Below are 20,932 nucleotides of genomic sequence, written 5' to 3'. Positions count from 1 at the left end.
ACATCCATTATCTTAGTTATACAGTTTTGGCATAGTATGGCAAAGTCAGCAGTTGTTCATTCTTTTTTCATTTAGAAAGCATCAGCATTCCACACCACATTTCCACCACTGCAAACTTGGCAGTTCACTCTATATATTCATATACGTCCACATTAAAATTGGTAAAGAATTGTTCAGATCACCTGGCGTGATCTTTTTTATGTATGCTGGAGGTATAATGTGCCAGAAGATACCACACTGAAGTAACCAGTGCAGGGGAACATTCTCTGTCACCTCGATGAGGTGCCCATGTGCTCTTTAAGTTCTACCCTGCTGTCTGTGTCTGAGGAGTTCTTCAGGGTGAATGCATCATTTCTTCAGTTTTGTAACATTTAAGACATCGGGCCTGTGTGTGGCTGTCTGTGAAGGGGATACAAGTGAAATGAATCTTGTAGAAAAGCTTATTTGGTGTCAGCTTGCACTGGAGTGGATGCACAAAATGAGCCTTTGGGGAGCCTGTTGTCAATCTGTCCGAATGGAGAATGTGGAAGGTTCAGAAAGAGAAGTATTTGGTAAACCACTCCTGTTTCTGAGGGTCTTGTCCATCAGGCCCTGTTTCAATAACTCGCTGCTCAGCTGGAGTCCTACAACCCAAATTTATGCACAAGGTTAATGCTTCAGGTAAATCAAGGACAGGAAATACGATCATAAATATGTTTTTTACTTTTGTCTCTACTGTCTGTAAACATGTTTTATATATTGTATAGCTGCTGTGCAACAATGCAAGATTCTGAAAAACGTATTTGGTTAGATCCAAGACTGCTGGTGAGCTTGTGCTTACCTAATGTGCTGGTTGTAGTTAATTTTAATCTGTGGTTGATGTCGAACTTCTTGCGAGGTTGGACGGCTGTTTCTGATTGAGGTTCTGCGTGCAGCATGAGGGGATGTGGGGGTTTGTGTTCTTATTATGGGAGTCCCCCGACTACTCTGTTCCAGACTGGAGTATCTTCGCTCTATAACTGGTGAGCACTTGGCTTTGGGCGACCCTCCGTCGTACGAGCAGAGGTTTGGCACGCTAGTTTCCTCCACAACTTTTTTCTATAAATGCAAAGCAATTTTGCAATTTCATCCATTTTAACAAAAGAAAAACACTTGGATATACAGCCGCGGAAAAAGAGACCTCTCCAAATTTTCCTTTAACCAGCATTGCTAGGTGTATGGTGGCCATTTCAGTCTTGTGTCTATTGAATTTCAAAAAAAATCAAACCTCAGGAATAATATAAAGTCATCCAACAGCAAATGTGAAAGATTGACAGCATGACAAGACACATGAAAACTGTGATAATATCAAGGTTGTTGCATAAAAATATGTCTATTCTCTTCTTGTTGTACAATTATTACTGTTGTATTGCTTTAAAATTAACGTGAACTTGTTTTCTTTGCAGTATTAGAGGTCTGAAAATTACATGGCATCTTTATTGTTATTTTGACATATTTCTCCAGTTTTCATTTAATGCAAATAGAAACAATATTTTTATTTGGGAGAAATGTTATTAGTAGTTCACAGAATGAAATGATTACTTTACCTAAGCACATACCTAAAAAAATTGTCGATTTTAAAATCAGAAAAACGGTCTCTTATTTTTTTCCGTGACTGTACAGCTCTGGGGTTACTATTACAGGAATTCTCTCATTTAGAGTGACTGAGCACATTTTTTGCTAAGGGCACAGTGTTACAAAAATAATCAATAATTAAAGTTTTACCCGAAACGTTGCATAAACTAACATTGGCATTCTTGCAAATCCTCTTGTTGACTGAAGGACACCGTGACCTATGCGTTTTGTGTATGCGGGTTTTCGGAAAAGTGTGTATGTGTGCTACCTTCAAAGTAGGGGTGAGGATCCCTGCTTGTGTCCTGGAGTCATAAGGCCTCAATATTTCATTACTGCTGAGAGGAGGATGCTGGGATATCTGGTGGAGGTCCTCCTGAAGTGGATAAACAAACAGTGAAATTGAAAGAAAAGTGGCACAAGCATGTTTTTCATGTGACGGTGTATAAACATGTCTAACCACCAAACTTTTGATGAGCTGATCTCTCTCGGTGAGCCTATCCTGCAGTTTAGCGATGGAGTGGAGGTCTTCTGCTCTCCTTTTCCCCCTTTCTTCCCTTTCTCTCAACCTACACATACACAAAATAGACATACAAGCATTAATTATATCTCTTTCATAGCCATGCGGCCTCTTTATTTTACTCTTTTCAATATTTGTATAAATTTACTGATTTTGATGTACCTGTGTAATAAGACGGATAATGTACCAAGTCCTTATCATAAAGTACATTCCTACTACACTTGTGTATTTAATTAACAAACATTAAAAATCACTTTGTGAGCAACAGCCAATAGAATTCTGTTTAATCCTTATAGCCTTGAACAATCTTGCTGGTTGATTCTGTGTGAGTGTGTTTTGCATTATTAATGTGGGTGGGGTAGGTACTCTGTTTCCAAGGCAACTATGCGGGCCTGTAGTCGTGTTTGGGCGGAGCTGAAGTCTGACATTATGGTCTGGATCTCCAGTCTGTGTTCTTTCTTCACGTTCTCCATGTCGTTCTTGTGCTCTGGCCCATCGGTTTCGGCACCTTCATCTGCAAAACTGCACATCAACATGCACACCTGATCATGTGTACACGCGTTTACAGCAAGATTTGTCTGACACTTATCGCCCTTCTCTGACCTTCGGTGTATGTCTGTGTTTACTTCTTTACTGACCTCCTATGTTTGTGTCTGTGGTCTTGCTCCTCTTTTTGTGCATTCATTGTGTTCATTCGTTCTTTAAGGTTTTCCTTCTCTCTCTTGAGCTCCTGCACTTCACTGCTCTTCTCATCCAACTGTCTCTCTAATGACTGCAAGCGGTTTTGCTGCTTCAAATCCTAAGAAGTACAAACAGAGAGAGACAGGAGGAGTCGTGGGGCAGTGTTTGTTTGTGTATGTGCCCGCAGTATAGGTCTGTTTGTATGTGTGTACCTGCTGTAGGGCCATCATTTGTGTGTGTGTGTGGATTTCATTTTGAAGGTCCTCGATCTGCTGCATGTGTCTCTGGGTGACCTGTCTCACCCACTCGGTGTGCTGCTGGGTCAGCTCTCCTTTCTGCTTGTCTGTACACACACAATAGAAGGAACCATTCGTTTCTGACATAAATTTAAGGACATACAGTTAATATATCTTAATATACTTTTATATGGACAGTTTCATCAGACGCACCTGACCCTCAGTTAACTTCCTGTTTGTGTTTGGCTTGTGTCTAATGATATAGCTATTTCATTTAATTTATGTTAATATTAATTGATTTTATTAGTTTATTGTATAATAATTGTATTAAATCAACTATTTCTTGAATTTAGTTCTGTTTATTTAAATAAATAAGCAATTTGTTTAATGGATTCTGCAGTTTGGTTGCATTTAAAAAAGCTGTATAGTACATTTAGCAGTTGAGCTTGGTATCAGAGTCTAAATTCAAAATATTGGAGAGACAAGTTGAGCCAAGTAACGCTTCTTCTCAGTTTATTTTGATTGTTGTCATAAATGATCTACATGCACTCTTTTTATTGTTTGTGAATGTGTACCGGAAGTTAAGGTGGGACACAAAGCGCACATGCGCAGTACCATTTCTTTACGTTGTTAAGATGAAGAATTACTGTGTGTGTGTCTGCAAAGTGTGATGGTTACCCAGCTGTAGTTTGTGCTGTGTGAGCAAACGTTGTCTCTCAGACTGAAGCTCCTCATTGGCTTGTGTTTCCAGGGCCTGAAGAGCACGCTGGTGATTTATTCTCTCCACGCGCAACAGTTCCTCATCCCGCTCGCGCCTGTTTCTCTTCTCCCTCTCTTCGGCTCTCTCACCTGATGTCTTTCCATCTTCGTCATCCTCATCTTCCTCTCTTACCACCTACAGCACACAGAGAAAAGGAGGTCCCAAACACAACAGGAGGAGCTTTTGTGTATCGAGGTTGCCATATCCCATGGGACAATTATGACTGCACTGGAAGTTGCTCTTTTATAGCACAGGAGACTTGGCATTATGAGTTATGTTTTATTCAGGAATCATTTCGTTTAGATATTTTCTCTTAGAATGTTTTAGGAGGAATAAAAAAAGAGACATATACAGGAAGAGTGTTGAGCTATATTTCTGTATCTACAGTACTGTATGTGGATTGCATAGCTTGGATTCACCTGCAACTGTTGTCTCATGAGCTTTTCTTTCTCCTGGATAATAGAGTGAAGTTGAGCTCTGAGGGATGAGTTCATATCTCTGGTCTTTTGGATCTCCTGCTTCATTCGTTCCATCTCTCCGTTACCGTAGCGCCTGTCTCTTTCTCCCTCCATCTTCTCTGAATGTGCTCTCCTTTCCTCCAACTACATGCAGAAATATTGCGATAGACTCAGTCATGTATGTCATTGAAACCATTGTAACGTGTGTTACCTCTGTCTGCAGCTCTTCAACTCTGCGTTGCCACTGTTGATTCATCTTTCGAAACTCTTCCTCTCTTTCTCTCTTCAGCTCCAAGACCTGATCAGAGAACTGTTTCTCAAACTGTAGCCTGCACAAACACACACATTTTCAGTAAATGACTGCACGTTTTCTACACAATTTAAGAAACATACGCTACTAGCTAAAAGTTTTAGAACACTTACTTGTTCATATTTTTCCACATTTTATGTGTATAGCATATTTGTATTTGGAGTATAGACTGAAATTTGGAAGCATTTGAGAAGAATTTATCACCCAAAAATGAAAATTCTGTCATCATTTACTCATTCTCTTGTCATTTCAAACCTCTGCAGAACACAAAATAAGATATTATACAGAAAGTTGGTAACCGAACAGCAACGTTGCCGCTTCACTTCTATTGTATGTGGACACAAGACCAATGTAAATGAATGGGTACCATCGTCATTTTTGGGTGAATTATCTGTTTAAGGAGGCTTGGCAACAAAATATTACTGCAGAGAATCAACAAATATTAATAACAGATACAGTCTGTTCATTTCCTTCAAGCTTAATATTTTTCTCATTAATTTATCCATATATTTTCCTAAAACCCATATTCCAACTGAACCCTACTCCTCTTATTTTTATATTTTATTTTAACATTTGGAATCTGATGGTGCAAAAAATATAATATTAGAAAATCACCTTTAAAGTTGTCCATCAGATGCACTGTAGCAGGCCGTTGTTAAGAACAGGTTTCTTTTAATTTTCCTGCATCCACTTAATAAAGTTTTTATATATTTACGGTGGAAATAAATCAAATATCTTCATAGAGAATTATATTTACTTAATATCCTAAGTTTATTGTCAATAAAGGGATACTTCACCCAAAAATGTCATTATTTACTCACCTTCGAGTTGTTCCAAATATGTATAAATTTCTTTGTTCTGATCAACACAGAGAAAGATATTTGGAAGTATGCTTATAACCAGACAGATTTTGCTCCCCATTGACTACTATAGTAGGAAAAAAAAAATGGTTGTCAAAGTAGCCCGAGAATGAGAAATCATTCTCATACAATGGGAGTCAATGGGGGCAAGATCTGTTGGGTTATCAGCATTCTTCCAAACATAATTCTCTGTGTCCATCAGAACAAAGACATTTTTACAGCATTGGAACAACTCGAATGCTAATGGGAGAATTTAAATTTTTGGGTGGAGTATCCCTGTAAAGACCAATGTATTGTTGGCTAATGCTATGAATATACCCATGCTACCTATGACTGGTTTTGCGGTACAGGGACATCACGTTTGGCCCCGACTGTCCTTGCTATCAATGGTTGCTCTCAAACTGAAAAACCATTTTAAATACATCAACATTAAATATCATCCAAAGAGTAAAAAAACAAGACATCATCTGAGCCACCCTCTTAACATGTGACCCACATTTACATTACATTACATTACATTACATCACACACACCTGAGCCTCTCTTCTATGCCGTGATTGGACTGCTGCAGAATATCTCTCTCCTGCTGCAGAGCGGAGATCTCCGCATGCAGCCCTTCTTTATGAGCAGAAACCTCCTCCTGTGGGACATTTAAAAAGAAAGAAGGACAGGGATAGATTGGAGAATAGATCTTGGGATTACAGGAGATGTGGATGGGTTGCTAGGAGAATGTTGATGTCTCTGTTCAGTGTCCTCCATTTCATCTCATCTGCTCCAGGCAGCACAGATCTGCTGAGTACAGCGGATCTTTGTGCTGCCATAAGGGCGTCGTGGCTCTGCATGTGTGCTTGAGTGTGTGATGGAGCGCTGCGGTGATCGAAAGGGATGTCGGATGGAAGCGTGTGTTGAGTGAGCATGTTTGACTACCTGTATTTGCTGCATGCTGCTGGTTGCGTTCTCCAGTTCCTCTCTCAACGGTACACAATCTGGGCAGCATGTGGACCGCCGTTCCACCTCAGCGGTCTCTCTTTCTTTGACCCTTTCTCTCTCATCCTCTCTTTCTCTCTCCAATGCTTGAATCACGCCCTCCAATTTTGCTATCTGCAAGCCAAGCAAACTTACGTTAGAAGACACTTAGGAACCAAAAATGATGTGGAAACCACAGGACTGGTTTAATAGGTGAATTCATGGGGCAATGTTTGAAACATTAAAGGGAAATTTACCCCAAAATTAGAACCTGTATGACTTTTTTAATTATGCACAAAGGAAGATATTTTTGTATGCATAAAACCACTCAACATTTCTTAAAATATCTATTACAAAATGTATATATTTGCTTTTAAAAATAGGTATTCCACATGCCTCAAAGGTGCCCTACAGAACAAATGGCTTTCATCCAAAATAAAGCAGGAATCATGATGATTCATGGTATGTTGTGACACAACATTAAAACAACGCTCACTTATTAAGTACTAGTTTCCCATCATAACCCAATTTCAAGCCTGCTGGCAGATTTAGGATTAGCTGAAGCCTTTCGCCTCGAGCACTACAACTGTTATTTTTGCTATCTCATTTATCATGGTCACCTGGAAAGCTCCGGCGCTCACAGTCTGTTACTAACCTCTTTTCTGCTGTAATGATGCTGGTTTGTATACCAGAGCATTTTTCGGCCAAGGGACTCCACGTTAGCCCTTACCTCACACAAACATCATTGCAGTCTTTGTACTGGTCTTATTAGATTGTTACTGATTAGAAAATCTTTAAAAATTACATTTATTTTCAACGTTAATTACAAAAGCAGCTGATTAATATTCTTCCATTTAAGTTCATCCATTCAACTCTGCTGCATTTTAAAACACAACCAAATATTTCTTTCATACAAAGTTTAGTAATACCCACAAATCAAGATTTAAATACTTTCTGCGCCCTAATAAGAGAAACTTTAATTCAAATTAAACTGCAACCCTATTGCCCATTCCGGCAAACAGTTTAAAATTGTTTTGGTACGTGATATTACCTCTGTGTTTGACAGCTGGAGTTGGTTGCGTAGCTCCGCTCTCTCTGTCTCTGAACTCAGTCTTTCTTCTTCATTGACTTTCATCTGTTCCTCAACCTGAAGTAAAGTCAACATCCATAGATTAATATGGTCAAGAATTTCTCAAGATGAACTCATTATATGTCAAATCAAAAATATCAGATTTCTGAGTAATTTCTGGGACTGGGGATGTATGTTTTTAGTTCAAGTGTCTTCCTAATTATAGATAGTTCACTCCAAAATGAAAAATCTGTCATCATTTACCCCATCTCAATCCAAACATGTATGACTTTCTTCTGCAGAACACAACAGAAGATATTTTGAGGAACACTGGTAACCACACAAGACTGGCCCCTATTGACTTCCATTATATGAACACAAAACCAATGAGATATTTATCTTCCTCTACCAAATATCTTCCTTTATTTTACACAGAAGAAAAAGAAACGAAATGAGGGAGAATAAATTATGACAGAATAAAATTTTTGGGTGAATCATCCCTTTAATGGTGTCATATTCTACACATGTACAGTGTATTCCCCTAAAGTCTTCATTTCAAATGTTAGTCACTGTTAGTCAAAATTTGTCTGCTTTTGTAAGTTGTAAGCAAACACTCATAATTGAATGATTTCTTTCAGAACCGAGGGCGGTTTTTGGTTCATCTAAACAAAAAACAATTATACCTTTTTGCTCCTGTTCAAAAACAACTATACAGTGATGCATACGTTTTTTGATCTAACACCGTTTCTACACTGGACGTGGCTCTAGGCGACACAACAAAAAACAATAGAACACATTATAACTGTACATTTTTCCACACTGGATGCGGCGTGAACATGCCGTTTGACGTGTCGCACCGGTGTAGACACAGGGTAAAATAATTATGGGATGACGATATGAATATTTTACCAATACATAGCAGCAAAAGTTAGTCTGTCAACATTTTTGATAACATTTACAGTCATTTAGCATACGCTTTTATCCAAAGAGACTTACAGAGAGTTCAGGGAGCAATAAGCGATTTATCGTAATACACTAGCTGCTAATACAAAGTTACTAGTTTAAATAAAAGCAATACCTGTTGAGAGAAAGAGAGAGGGTTAGTTTTTTTTCTTCGCATTTGTCGGTCAAGTATTCACAGAAGAGATGGGTTTTGAGTAGTTTTTTGATGTTGTGAGAGATGTGGTTGATCGGACTGAGTTAGGAAGAATGTTCCACCAGGAAGGAGTAGTGAAGGAGAATGAGCGGGAATGCGATTTACCTCCCTTTTGAGAAGGCAATACAAGAAGGGTTCTTGATGGGGTGTAGGAGGGTGTGAAAGTATATTGGTGCGGATCCAGTGATAGTCCTGTAGCAAGCATTAGTGACTAGTGATAAGAAAAGTTTGCACCTTTCCATGCCAACAGTATCAGGACCATGCCGTCATACCTGTTCTGTCTTCTTCTTCTCTGCATCCAGCAATGCGTGAGCGTGCCGCAGTTCGCTGGCGTGTTTGCGTATCACTTCTTCCAGTGCTTTCCGAAGCTGTTCTTTCAACCTTATTTTCTCTTCTTCCATTTTTTGCTGCACCTGTTTCTTTTCCTCCTCCAGCTCCTGTCTATCAATCTGCCGTTCTTTCTCCACCTCCTGCTGCAGGCGTCTGATCTCCTCAGTATGAGCTCGCTGCAACTCCAGACGCATAGAAGATAGAGCATCTGCATGCTAAAACACACACACACACGGTTTCCTGATTTAAGGATATACAGTTTCAGTGATGATGTTTTAAGAATGGTCAATCTTTGTGCAAATAAATCCTTTTAAAGAAACATTTGTATTTCACATTTAAGCAGACATGCCTCAATAGAAATTCAATTTCATCTATAAGTATTTCATCATAGATCTGTTTGTGCTCATATTTCACAGAGGACAGAAGACGCTGCGTTCAAAGAAGAATAAACACTGCGATTGCTGCATTTCAGTTTGCAAATGATTCTTTGATATCTTGCAAAACCTTTCATAGAGTTCAGACAGTGTCAAAAGCCACAGAATAATGATGAGATCGATAGGAGCACAGCAATTTATTACATTTTTGGTCCCCAAGAGGAAAACAGCTTATAAATAAGCTAAATGATGTTTATTTGAAAATGTAATAGTGCAAAAAAGGTTTCTGTGAGGGTTATGTTTAAAGGGTAGGGCGAGGTTTATGGAATACAATATAGAGTTTGTACAGTATAAAACTCATTATGTCTATGTAAGGTCCTCATAAGATAATAAGTCCTTATTCGGGGGGTCACATAAGGATTCAATCTTACAATGAAAATGTCTGAGAACCATTGGTGTATGATGGATGGAGGGCCATAGCTGACCTGTTTAAGCATACGGGCATGGTCATTAGAGCGACCACTGTTCTGAAGCTCCAGTTCTTTGTTTCTAATGTTGAGACGACCGAGTTGAGACCTGAGCTCCTCCACCTCTGCAGAGACCCTCACCTGAGAAGAACTCTGACTCATTAACTCCTCTGCAGGAAAGACAAGCACACAAACAGAAGACATGCATAACAATGATAAGATCAAAGGAGGCAGACAAATCTGTGAACTCATGCTGGTAATCGCAAATGTCATGTGACGAAAGCAATAATTTCAGCAGAGATGTAAATATCAACAAGGGAACAATTGCATCCAACAAACTGTGAACAATGCTTGTTGACATTGAAATGGCGGCTTATTAACTACTGAAAGATTTTGAGAACTATAATTGCAACGATGACATTGGATAAATGATAATTGAGGCTCTTTGAATTCATCATAATTAATCATATAAATGCAAGTGTTTGTATTTAATAATGCCTCCTGTCCTATACATAAATTGAGTAATAAGGGATTTTCATCCATTAGAGCACTTCAAGTTGACTGTAAAGAAGCAAACCCACCCCTAGCTGCTGTTAAGGAGCCAATTGAATAAAAATTTGTCACTAAATCTATAAGCGGAAATTCACATAAAACACATTCTTGCATTCAAAAACGGCTATTTTAAACACATTGGAATTAAGTTTTGAACTTGACCATGATTCAGCGACATAAAAATAAAACAAATCTATTTCTGAAAGGCATTCTTTTAAATGTTTATTTCACCATTAGTGTGGTGTTCGGATCCATTCATTATTTCTTTCAACTTCATACATTCATTTTTTTTCAGTTATATCACATATTTTTCTTTCAAACCATAGCATTTTATAATATCATTTTTATGTGGGTCCACGAGACCCACAAACATTAGTTGAGAAAAACATGAACGCCATACCAAGGGTATGGTAATGTTTTAAAAAACCACATACACTGAAATTTAAGATAAATTTGAATAATTTACTCAACACATTCATTTATCCTTTGGATGGACTGTACCTGACTTGCTCTGAAGCTCATTTTCTTGCAGTAATAACCGTTCTTTAGCTACAGCCAACTCCTCCTCCGCTTTCTTTGCCACGCTCTCTGCCTCGGTCACCCGGTGACGCCCCTCTTCTAACTGGTCCTCTAGATCCTGCAAGAAATCAAACAGAGGAAGAGGAACTAATTTTCCAAATAAAGACTTGTGTTGTTTTAATATTAGAGGGGATTTCTAAGGCAAGAGCTATTGAGCAACCCCTAAACCAAATAATTCAACTTTATAATTAAGTAATAGTATTACTTTTCTAGATGAACAGGCTCCCAATTTAACTGCCGAAACATGCAACAAAAACATTTACAGCATATACTGTATAGGTTATTTGGGTAATTTTCTTCCATTAAATTTCATCTATTCGTTTTTTTATGTCTGAAAAATAATTACATGGAAAAAAATTACATTAAATATATATACAAATATTTTTATCTTGAAAAAATGAATAATGTCTGAGGTTCAAAAAAGAATTAGTCATGACCACCACACACGCTTTGCACAGGGCAGCACCACCGTTTTCTCCTCTAGGATCTTGTTCTTTGGATCCCTGTACAGCTCGTGAAGCCCAAGTTGACATTAATCAGTGATTTTTGGCTTTCTCCTGCACACTTTGAGACTACAACCCTTTGATTATTTCACAGCAGCTGCTCTCAGTTCACAGATATGAGGTGGCTCTGATTCATTTCTGTGAAGGATGTCAAGGCAAAGCAGAGAGTGTTACAGTCAAGCAGTTCTAGGCAGGTCTAATGCGCATTAGCTACAGCGCAGGCAAAAGATGCAATAGAGACAGCCAAGTTTACCAACGTACTTTAGTGCCCCATTTACAAAGTACATTTTACAGATTTTTTCAAGCTTTGATGAAGAGAAACGGAATTAGAGCGGACTACAGATCTGTTATAGTGTCACTGTTGTAGTCGGTTCTGGCATCTGTTTTTTCCACAGCTGTGTGTTTGAGTGACGGTAATTGTGGGTGTTTGTCTGATTCCTCTAAGCTCAGTCTCAGTTAGAATCGGAAGTGTCAGTCACGTAGGTAATTACAATGAGATGTACACCCTGCTGAAAGGTCAGATACACATGACCACTCAGCGGGATTTATGTGAACGGGCATTCTCCGTCAACGCTGCTGGTTTCTCTGTGTGAGTGTGTGTTCAGGTCTGTTCTCACACGACACTGCTTTATGAGTGTTGTGTACTTTTGAGCTTTGAAAAATACAGATTAATTGATGTGTATTTGCCACATCCAAACCAGCTTCTCTATTGTGACTGAAGAATTTCAATTACTCTTCCAGGCCTAGCTGAATAATGAATGAATAAGAATCATTTTACAGAGATTGCACTCAGATAGCAATTTATGGCCGATAAAATATTAATAAGCTATGAATAACTAGAAACATTTATATTGGCTTTAATAATATGAATTGAAGAAATAGTTTACCAAACGATGACGATTCTGCCATCATTTAAAAACGAACATTGTTTTGTGTCCATTTGCAGTTCATAGTGACCACTATAGAACACAATACAAAAGCATTCAAGTATTATGTAAGGAGTCTAGACAAATGCACTATATTTCAAGTCTTCTGAATATACATGATGCATCACATGCGAGAGGTGTTAGGAATAAACTATAATTGTGATGTAAGGCCTTATAGAATTTTTGTCAGGCTAATTCGGCTGACAAAAATTCTATAATCCCTTACATCTCTTACAGTACAGCTCCTACACAGGGGAGCTTAGTGACCAATGTAATCACAGATGGAGCTGGAGAGAAGCAGCATATCATCTCAGAATCGGCCATAAATCCCAATTAAACAAATAACCCCCAATCTACATAAATGTACCTTGAAGCGACTGGCTAATGCTTTAATGCAAAGTGACCTGCTTTAGCTTTAAAAGCTGCCTCCAATTTTTGAGTCAAACTAAATTGGTTTTACAAGTAGGGTTGGGAATCGAAAATCAATTCTATTTCTGGAAGCGGAATCGAACGGGTAGGAATCGGATACTTGATATAAAACTAAAATTTCAATACCTGTGTGCACATTTTCAGAAATGCGCATGCGTTAACCTTATGCAAATGAATCATATTTTTACTATAGTAACTAACCATTGAATAGCTGTGAAGGAGCCTGGAATTTTTCTAGATTCAAACATCGTTGGAAACATCTGGGTTAATGCAAGTACGCTTTGTTCCAGTCCTTGATTCTGATCAATACCTGTGGTTTATACACGCTAAAACACAGCTATGACCACAGATATAAATAACAAGATGCCTTTTTCAAGCTCTACAGACACGTAGACTTGTCCGCCACTTTGAAACAGTCCACTGACATCACTCCCTGTTTGCTAAAATGTCAGAACACTGCACAGCCATGGCTGTGAAAACCACATGAAGTTATATTCCTGAAAGGGGATACCATTTAGTTGTTGCCTATTAGTTGAGCATATAATGCTTGAGTTTACATAACAGTAAATAGGTTTTCAAAATTATAAACGCATATAACTATAGTTGCAAATGCACAGTCAGCTTTCTAGCGTTAACTGACCGGCTTGAAGGGTTGCCAGATCGGTGAAACAAAATCATTCATCACGAGCCTAATGTTCCTGGTCTAAATAACAACTTTTTTAGGATTGACAGCTAAATAACAAAACGATTTATTGAGTTTTGATGGTATTTACCGTCCCTTTCACAACCATGACAGTCGTTCCTATGGAATTGAGCTCTATAAAGATTATTTTGTGCTTTACTGAGAAAAGCATACGAGCCTAAAATGATACGTAAGGGTGACGTTAGTAATAAGAATTTTCATTTCATGTGACTTATTTCTGTTTCAATGAATTCCAATCAGTTTACCAGGATTGTAAAATCACATTTAAAAAATCCACTGTAACAATACAGACAAAAAGTGACACTTCCGTTTCATGTAAAACAGCTGGTGCGTGTAGTGTGCATCTGTTCACATGTATACCTCTTTTCGCTCCTGAAGCTTGCTGCAATGTCTGTTGCTCTCATTGAGTCTCTGTTCTCGAACCTCCAACTCTGCCTCCGCTTTCCTGAGCCTCTGCTGAAGCGTTGCATTCTGGGACTTGCGGTTCTCTTGCTCTTTCTGTTGCCACTGATTGATATGCTCATTGAGACTCTGTTGTATTGTCTTCTTGGCTGCCTCCTGCTCTTCCTTCCTCTCCTCCTCCACCTTCTTCATTCTCTTCTTCCACTCCTCCACCTCTCTCTTCCACTCCTTCTCCACTTTCTCCTTCTCCTCCCTCAGAGCTTGTAGCTCCTCTGTAAATGTTTCCAACCTCTCTTCATACCTTTCCTTCATTTTTTTCCTCTCTTCTGCTCCTCGGTTCCTCTCCTCCTCCTCTCTCCTTCTCTCCTCCTCCTCCCTATGCATCTTCTCCTCTTCCTCTCGCTTTCTTTCATCATCTCTGGCTTTGCGTAGATCCTGGCACTTGTTCTCTAGCCATTTGTTTTCGTCCTGTATTTGTTCCAGTAATAGGTACTGGTTGTCTTTCTCGGTCTGCAGACTCTGGTAGTCTCTGCGCAGATCCGCTGTCTCTTGGGTTAACACGGCTATGCGTTCCGCATTCTCTAATTCAGCTTTCTGTTCACGTTCCTCCACCTGAAATGGACACACAACCACATGATGCAGTCATTCTGTTTTTTTCTGAATACAGATCTGTGAACCTGTAACAGTTTTTACCTCCTCAACAGTGGCCTGCAACTCTAAAAGGCGTGTCCTCAGAATAGACTCCTCCTCTTCCTCATCCTGGCTTGTGGTTGGCTGGAGGCTGCCCTGCGTTTCCGTGGCAACACGGCGTAGCGATTGCAGAGTTGCCTCCTGCTCCTCATTCTTAGTGTTTAAGGAATATATAACCTGTGAATAAAACCATAATTGTGTCAAAACATATATACATATAGATATAGGTAATCCTGATTACCTATATCTAGATCGCTTTGTTGCGACTGGTCTATGATCAGTTTCCACACCCCAAAGTCAAACCTTGAAGGGAGGGTTCATCCAAAAAATCTAATTCTGTCATCATTTACTCACCATCTTGTCATTTCAAACCTGTATGACTTTCTTTCTTAACCGACCAGCGGCACCACTTATTCACTTCTATTGTATGGATACAAAACCAATGCAATTTAATGGGTGCCAGTGCAGTTCAGTTGCCAAACAGCTTTGAAATAAGAGGTTGAGTAAATAATAATATTTTTTTATTTTGAGGTGAACTATCACTTTAATGAGGGGAACTGACTTGTGAATTCAGGCAGCTGCAGCCTATAAAAATGCATTAATTTATAAAATTATCAAATCTTTAAGAAAATATCAAAACATTAAAAAAGGAAATGTGAAATAACAATGCAGTGCATTAAATATAAAAATAGACTGAAATGCAACAAATAACTAGGGAACTCTATACAGAGAAACAAATAAAACAATAAATATAAAACGTCCATGTTTATGCCTGACTTTGAACTGCTTTTGTGGTATCGAGTGCTTATGATTAGTTGTATTCTGCTTGTTTACACAAGTTTCATATATTGTTGTGTATTTTTTGCAGGTCATAAGTATATGGGTTTTTGAGCCCGCGAGTTTGGCCGTATGAGTGAGTCCTAATATTACGTGTCACTTTGGATCTCCGTCAATGTGTCCTACCCATAAGTCCCCATGCCTGGGGTGTCATCAGATTCCCAACGTCTCACTCATCCCTCAAGCGGCTCGTGTGTTACCATGACGCCTGACTGTCTGCCATTAATCGCCGCCACAGCAGTGCTGGACATTCCATATGGTAGACTGCGAAGAACTCCCTCCCTCCTCACTCGCCCATTCTCTCTCTTACTCTTTCTCTCTTGGCCTTCCACCCACAGTCTCTCTGCTATCTGCCCTATCTCTCTGTCTGTCCAAGTCCACATCTTATAACTTTTGCCCTCTGTCTACATCCCTCTCAGTCCTTGAACATGAACTCTAAGGTTTTACAGTACAGAATAAAAGGGAAAGTAATTTCTGTACCTGAAAGACAGAAATGTCGGCTAGCTTTATATAGGACAGAAGACATAAGTTATGGTGCACAGACTGTACTGGGAAAGAGAGGGAATGTTAGCACAGTCAAAGACAAAGTAAATGGCTTTTCTCTACAAAAATAAGTACATATTTATATATTAGGGATATTAAACTAATTGTGTATTTTGTGTGTGGATTGTGAATCACACATAAAAGAATAAAGCTGTTTAGCTACTTTGTGAAACCAGGTTTTCCCTTCTCACCACATAAATTCAAGTCAGGTTTGTTGTCTTAGAATTTTTAACAGACTTCGATAGAAAGAAACCATTTAAATGGGAACTTTTTTTTTTTGCATTTATGTACTGTATTCTTTGAACTTTACTCTTTGAATATAGAACAACAATCAAGCTAAGCTAGAGATATATATTTACCCCCCCTCATTGACTTAAAGGTGACTAAAGCTGCATTCCTACTTTGCTTCACTAACACCTGAGCTCCTCCATGCTTCCGTCATACTAATGAGTCTTTCACCTACAATTTCAAAAAATTACCTAAAAGAAAAGCAGTGTAAATGACAGAATTGCGCCTTTTAATCTAACATGATCAATATTGGTTGATTACAAAATGTATTATTACATTTGTTTACATGCGCGTCTCAGCACCCCATTAACATTCACATACTGTATACAAACAAATGAGACTCCTTGTTAACAGAGGACTAACATAAGGCCAATGCTTTAAACTTTAATATATGATTTCTCTGAAATAGCTCAAGGCGAAATTTTCAATTTTCTGTTCTGGACATTACACTGCAGCTTTAAATTTACGAAACATATTTTCATGTTCAGTTTATCACAGCATAGCATATATTTAGGGAAGATGCTTTGTCAGAGTTTTGTTATTTGCTTAGCGCAGACTTCTTACACCAGCGAGTCTTTTATATATTTGACATGCTCATATTAAAACCTACATGCTTTGTTCACAAGTATTAATACTGAAAATATCAGAGAATGTTACAACTGTTTAATTCTAAAGATTGTCTGGGACGATTTGTTCTTGGATTTTTACAATGTATGTTGCTCACCGTACAAAAGTAGATCTAACAATATCACATCACACACACACTAACCTGATCTATAAAAATAGTATAGTTGCACAGCATTAGTAAGTATTAAAGCATGTACTTTACCGCCTGCAGACAGGGTATGACTCACGAATGTTTGCATTTAGACACACGCACACACAAAAGATAACTGGTAGGAGTATGTGTTCATGACGACACAGGGATTCCACAAAGCAGTTGTGATATTTCCGCCAAAAGACAACATACACAAATACACATTAACATTCAGGAAGTAACTGGTCTGAATCTCGAGTCATGACTTATTTTGTTGACACTTGTGGCCATTTCAATTTCTGCCAAACCATAAAATCTGACAAGTAAACAGATCTGAACACTAGATGTACAAACTAAGGTGTTCAGTTGGTGGTATACTGAAGCCTTGATTTGTGTCTAATTACATTTGGTGTCTACCCTGACTAATGTCCATAATAAAACCTGATACACATTCCCTCACCATCTATTTGCCTACTTTATATACAAGCAATAGTGCGTGCATGTGTGTGACTTTAAATGGATAATACAGCATCTACCCTCTCTGTTTTCATGGTTACATAATTTATAGTTAGCCTACAGGATGATAATTTTTTATAGTGACAAAAAAGTTTACGGTTATTGATTTTGTAATGCATCACCAGGGCACAGCCAGACAAAACATGCATCATTTCAAATAAGACTCCAGAGGTCCAAAATACGGGGGGAAGTATTGTGTTCACTAACAGGAAAAAGTTGTTGTTTTGTTGATAAACTTTCATCTTGTGATCTGTGGGCGGATGTGTGGTCACTTGGTATTTTAACATTTGCTATTATATCCAATGTGACGTACAATATTCTAATTGCAGCAACTTGAGGTTAAATTCCATGCCGCTTGCCTTGAAGGCTTTTCTGGCCTGTGTATTGGAAATGTAATACACCTAAGCCACAAGCATTCACCCTGGCGTGCTGGAGTTGAAGTATATCATCATAGAGACTCTATCACATTAATAGTACCATTTAAGGACCCAGAAAGCCTATATACAAATCTAAATAAACGTGTGAAATGCATTTAGATCTATTGTGTGCATTCTTGCCAATAGTGGATCGTGTTTCCTTTAGAGTCCCTATAGAAATGTCAACAATTTGTCTACCGAAAGTTACCAAAAGGCCTACCTGGCAATTCTCTAAAATAATCGTACTTTCTTTTTCTATTTATTCATATATTCCCAATGTACGTCTGCCTATCATTTCAAGATTACTTGCAGAAAGGAAAAGGTGTTTCTTTGTCTTTGTAAGCTAATTTGTTGATTCTATTGCACCTCATGCATAGTACAACAAGATATCTACCGAAAGTGACGGAGCAATGTCTCGATAATTCCTAAAAATCATATTTCTTTCTTCTATCGTAAACTAAGTTGCTGATACTTTTGTGGTAGACAACATAAAACATCATGCTGTAATGCATCTAAATTTACAAACTTTTAGAAATGTTCGCTGTGGGCTTATCAGTACAAGCGTCTCATGAATTTAAAAAAGCCTAAATAAAATGCATTTTTAATGAATGTCATTGGACAACACTTAAAAATGCAAGAAGGGCTATTTACAGTGTTTCACACCCACAAGAGTAAAATGGATATTGCAATCCATATTCAGACACCTGAAACACGCTGCAATGTTTTACAGTAAAAGCCTGAATATGCAGAATTGCATTTTAAGCAGTCTTTAGATATACATGTAAATGTGTTGTTGCTGTGAATTTGAAATGAAAGCAGTGACATTGTGTATTGTGTTTATATATGGACATTTAAGACCCCAATATATATATTTTTTTAAACGGATTGGGATGAAGTTGTCACACTTCTACATAATATTACGATGTACATTTCTGTATAGGCATGAAAGACATTGAACAGCTTTATTATTATTGCCCAGGAAAAATATACAGTTTATTGAACACACATTGACCTCCTGTAACAACCAGTCCCAGCAGCAGGGTTTACTGTCAGAGTAAATGAGGCAAGTTTTCACATTGGGATCTTCTATAACACATATCAACCATTGGCTATAAAAAATCCAAATGGATGCAAATTGAACAGCTGTACATTTTCTTATAGTACATACACATAAAAACCTTTATGTTACCAATGATGAGCACACCATTCAGAAATGTATACTAAAACCTCTATTGTGAACTTCAGTAGCTTCTATGGTCTAACTATATAAACTCCATGACAGCACATTTAAACCGTTTTCAAACATACAACTGACAACCCTCTATTTCAATCGTGACTTGAATAGCCTAATGGATATGCATCACCTGTAACGTGAAGATAGTGATACGATGCTGAACGCATTGAACCCTGTTGCATTTCTTTACAAATAAGAGATGTCATGGGTCAGGCAGAATATATATGTGTATATATATTCTATTTATAGAGAACACTGTGTTCATTGTAGTGCTTTTATTATTTGCTATATATACTATAGACATTTAAAGGGCACACCTCTGAAAGCATAACTGACAAGAAAGACGGATTGGATTGCGGAGACAAAATTACACATATATATATAAATATATATGCACACACCACTGCGGAACACGTTATGTGTACTCTCGTTTTTTTTACCGGTAGCGTGATAGTTCAAATGACTGCTAGCAAATAAATGCGCTTACCTTAGTTAGCTGCGCTATTTTCTTGCACATTTTTGTGTGCATCTGATAATCATACAATTCCTGCTCAACATTGGAGGGGTCGGCAATAGCGGTCCCGTTACATGCGCCGCCACCGGGGGGCTGGGTCATCTTCCCAGCGCTGGAAGCCATAATAACCCCGTTAGATCGCGCTGATCAATCACAAATCCGGCTGCGCACCACCCTGGTCGCCTCTACGTGATCCTGAAAGTAGGGTCCATACAACAGCCGAAACCATTTTGCATGCTGAAGCGACCGGCGAACACTCTCCCGCTCCGCCGCGACGCTTCCCCCAGTGAGCGCGAACCTCAAATGCTAATGCCATCAGGAACACGGACACGGCAGAACGGCGAGACGTAGGACAGGACTCAGTGACGGCATGTGGCCCTGACCCGGACACCTGTCTTTCACCCGGGGCGTAACTCGGTTTTACAATCACGAGTCACGGGTACCGCAGTGTAATCATAACCCCTCCCATACCACACACACACACGCACTCCATATTTATAGACCAGTTATTTCTTATGCTGACTTTATTACTCGTCTTATTTGTGGGTTTAATGACGTTAATAGTTTATATGATCAATATTAAAAACAACAACAAAAACTGACAGGTTTTACAGAAATAATTTAAATTGCTTGTTTTTCAAACAGTAGAGGGTGCAAGAGGGCCAGGTAAATTGTGAAGGTAAGGCAACCATAGACATAAGAAAAATATTTCTAGTCTATGGGACTTTTGTCTAGTAAAATAAACAAATGTCTTCAAGCACGCGATAACCGTTCAACTCATCAGTAAAAACCGAGCGTGATGACGACCATTGTCACAGATTTACATGTATGTCTTAACTCTCTTTTTATGCTAATGGTCATAAACCCTATTTAGCCTAATAAAAATAAAAAAATGTTGTTGTAATTAAATGGTCTTTTTCCAAAAGTATTGTAATGCAATTCAAACAACTTGGAAAATGTACGACCATATTCAGAGATATTTCTTACATTTAAACACATATTTTACAATTGTGTTGCAACAGCCCCCCAATCAACGACCGTCATCACAATGAACGTCAAGTGAAACGCCAACTTTCTTTGTATCTTAGAAACATAACTTAATAAAAAAGATGATCAACTGCAAGCATCCCTCGAATGAAGCAATTCTATTTGATAACTGTTTTTAAGTTACCGAACTCCCCCTAGTGGTAGTTGTTCTCCATTCATGAACATCCGTGTATTCGTTCACTGTCGATGCAGCCGGTTTTGCCTAGAAGGGATACAGCG

At 38.5% G+C, this 20,932-nt stretch overlaps 1 protein-coding gene across 1 annotated transcript; it reads right to left on the bottom strand.

The window, feature by feature from the left end:
* Window positions 1-10: 10 nt before the first annotated feature.
* On the bottom strand, window positions 11-20,688 carry fam184b (family with sequence similarity 184 member B). The gene is made up of 19 exons (XM_056765008.1): window positions 19,640-20,688; window positions 14,565-14,738; window positions 13,830-14,483; window positions 10,831-10,966; window positions 9,796-9,947; window positions 8,879-9,151; window positions 7,433-7,528; window positions 6,343-6,516; window positions 5,949-6,055; window positions 4,457-4,574; window positions 4,207-4,389; window positions 3,706-3,922; window positions 3,004-3,134; window positions 2,749-2,909; window positions 2,477-2,632; window positions 2,051-2,159; window positions 1,862-1,966; window positions 821-1,077; window positions 11-623 (listed from the first exon to the last, which is right to left on the bottom strand). Exons 1-19 carry the CDS (start codon window positions 19,787-19,789, stop codon window positions 533-535), a joined length of 3,444 nt encoding a protein of 1,147 aa, XP_056620986.1. The 5' UTR covers window positions 19,790-20,688; the 3' UTR covers window positions 11-532.
* Between the last annotated feature and the right edge of the window lie 244 nt (window positions 20,689-20,932).

This window comes from Triplophysa dalaica, chromosome 2 (genome assembly GCF_015846415.1).
Source record: "Triplophysa dalaica isolate WHDGS20190420 chromosome 2, ASM1584641v1, whole genome shotgun sequence".
NCBI classification, from domain to species: domain Eukaryota; kingdom Metazoa; phylum Chordata; class Actinopteri; order Cypriniformes; family Nemacheilidae; genus Triplophysa; species Triplophysa dalaica.
This window is presented reverse-complemented; position numbering and strand designations above follow the sequence as displayed.

Excerpts from the sequence above, each read along its gene's own strand:
- fam184b (XM_056765008.1), bottom strand. The coding sequence starts at position 19,789 with ATGGCTTCCAGCGCTGGGAAGATGACCCAGCCCCCCGGTGGCGGCGCA. Across the intron at positions 4,390-4,456 it reads TTGAAGAGCTGCAGACAGAG|TTGGAGGAAAGGAGAGCACA; the intron begins GTAACACACGTT and ends TTCTGCATGTAG. Across the intron at positions 3,923-4,206 it reads TCATGAGACAACAGTTGCAG|GTGGTAAGAGAGGAAGATGA; the intron begins GTGAATCCAAGC and ends TGTGTGCTGTAG.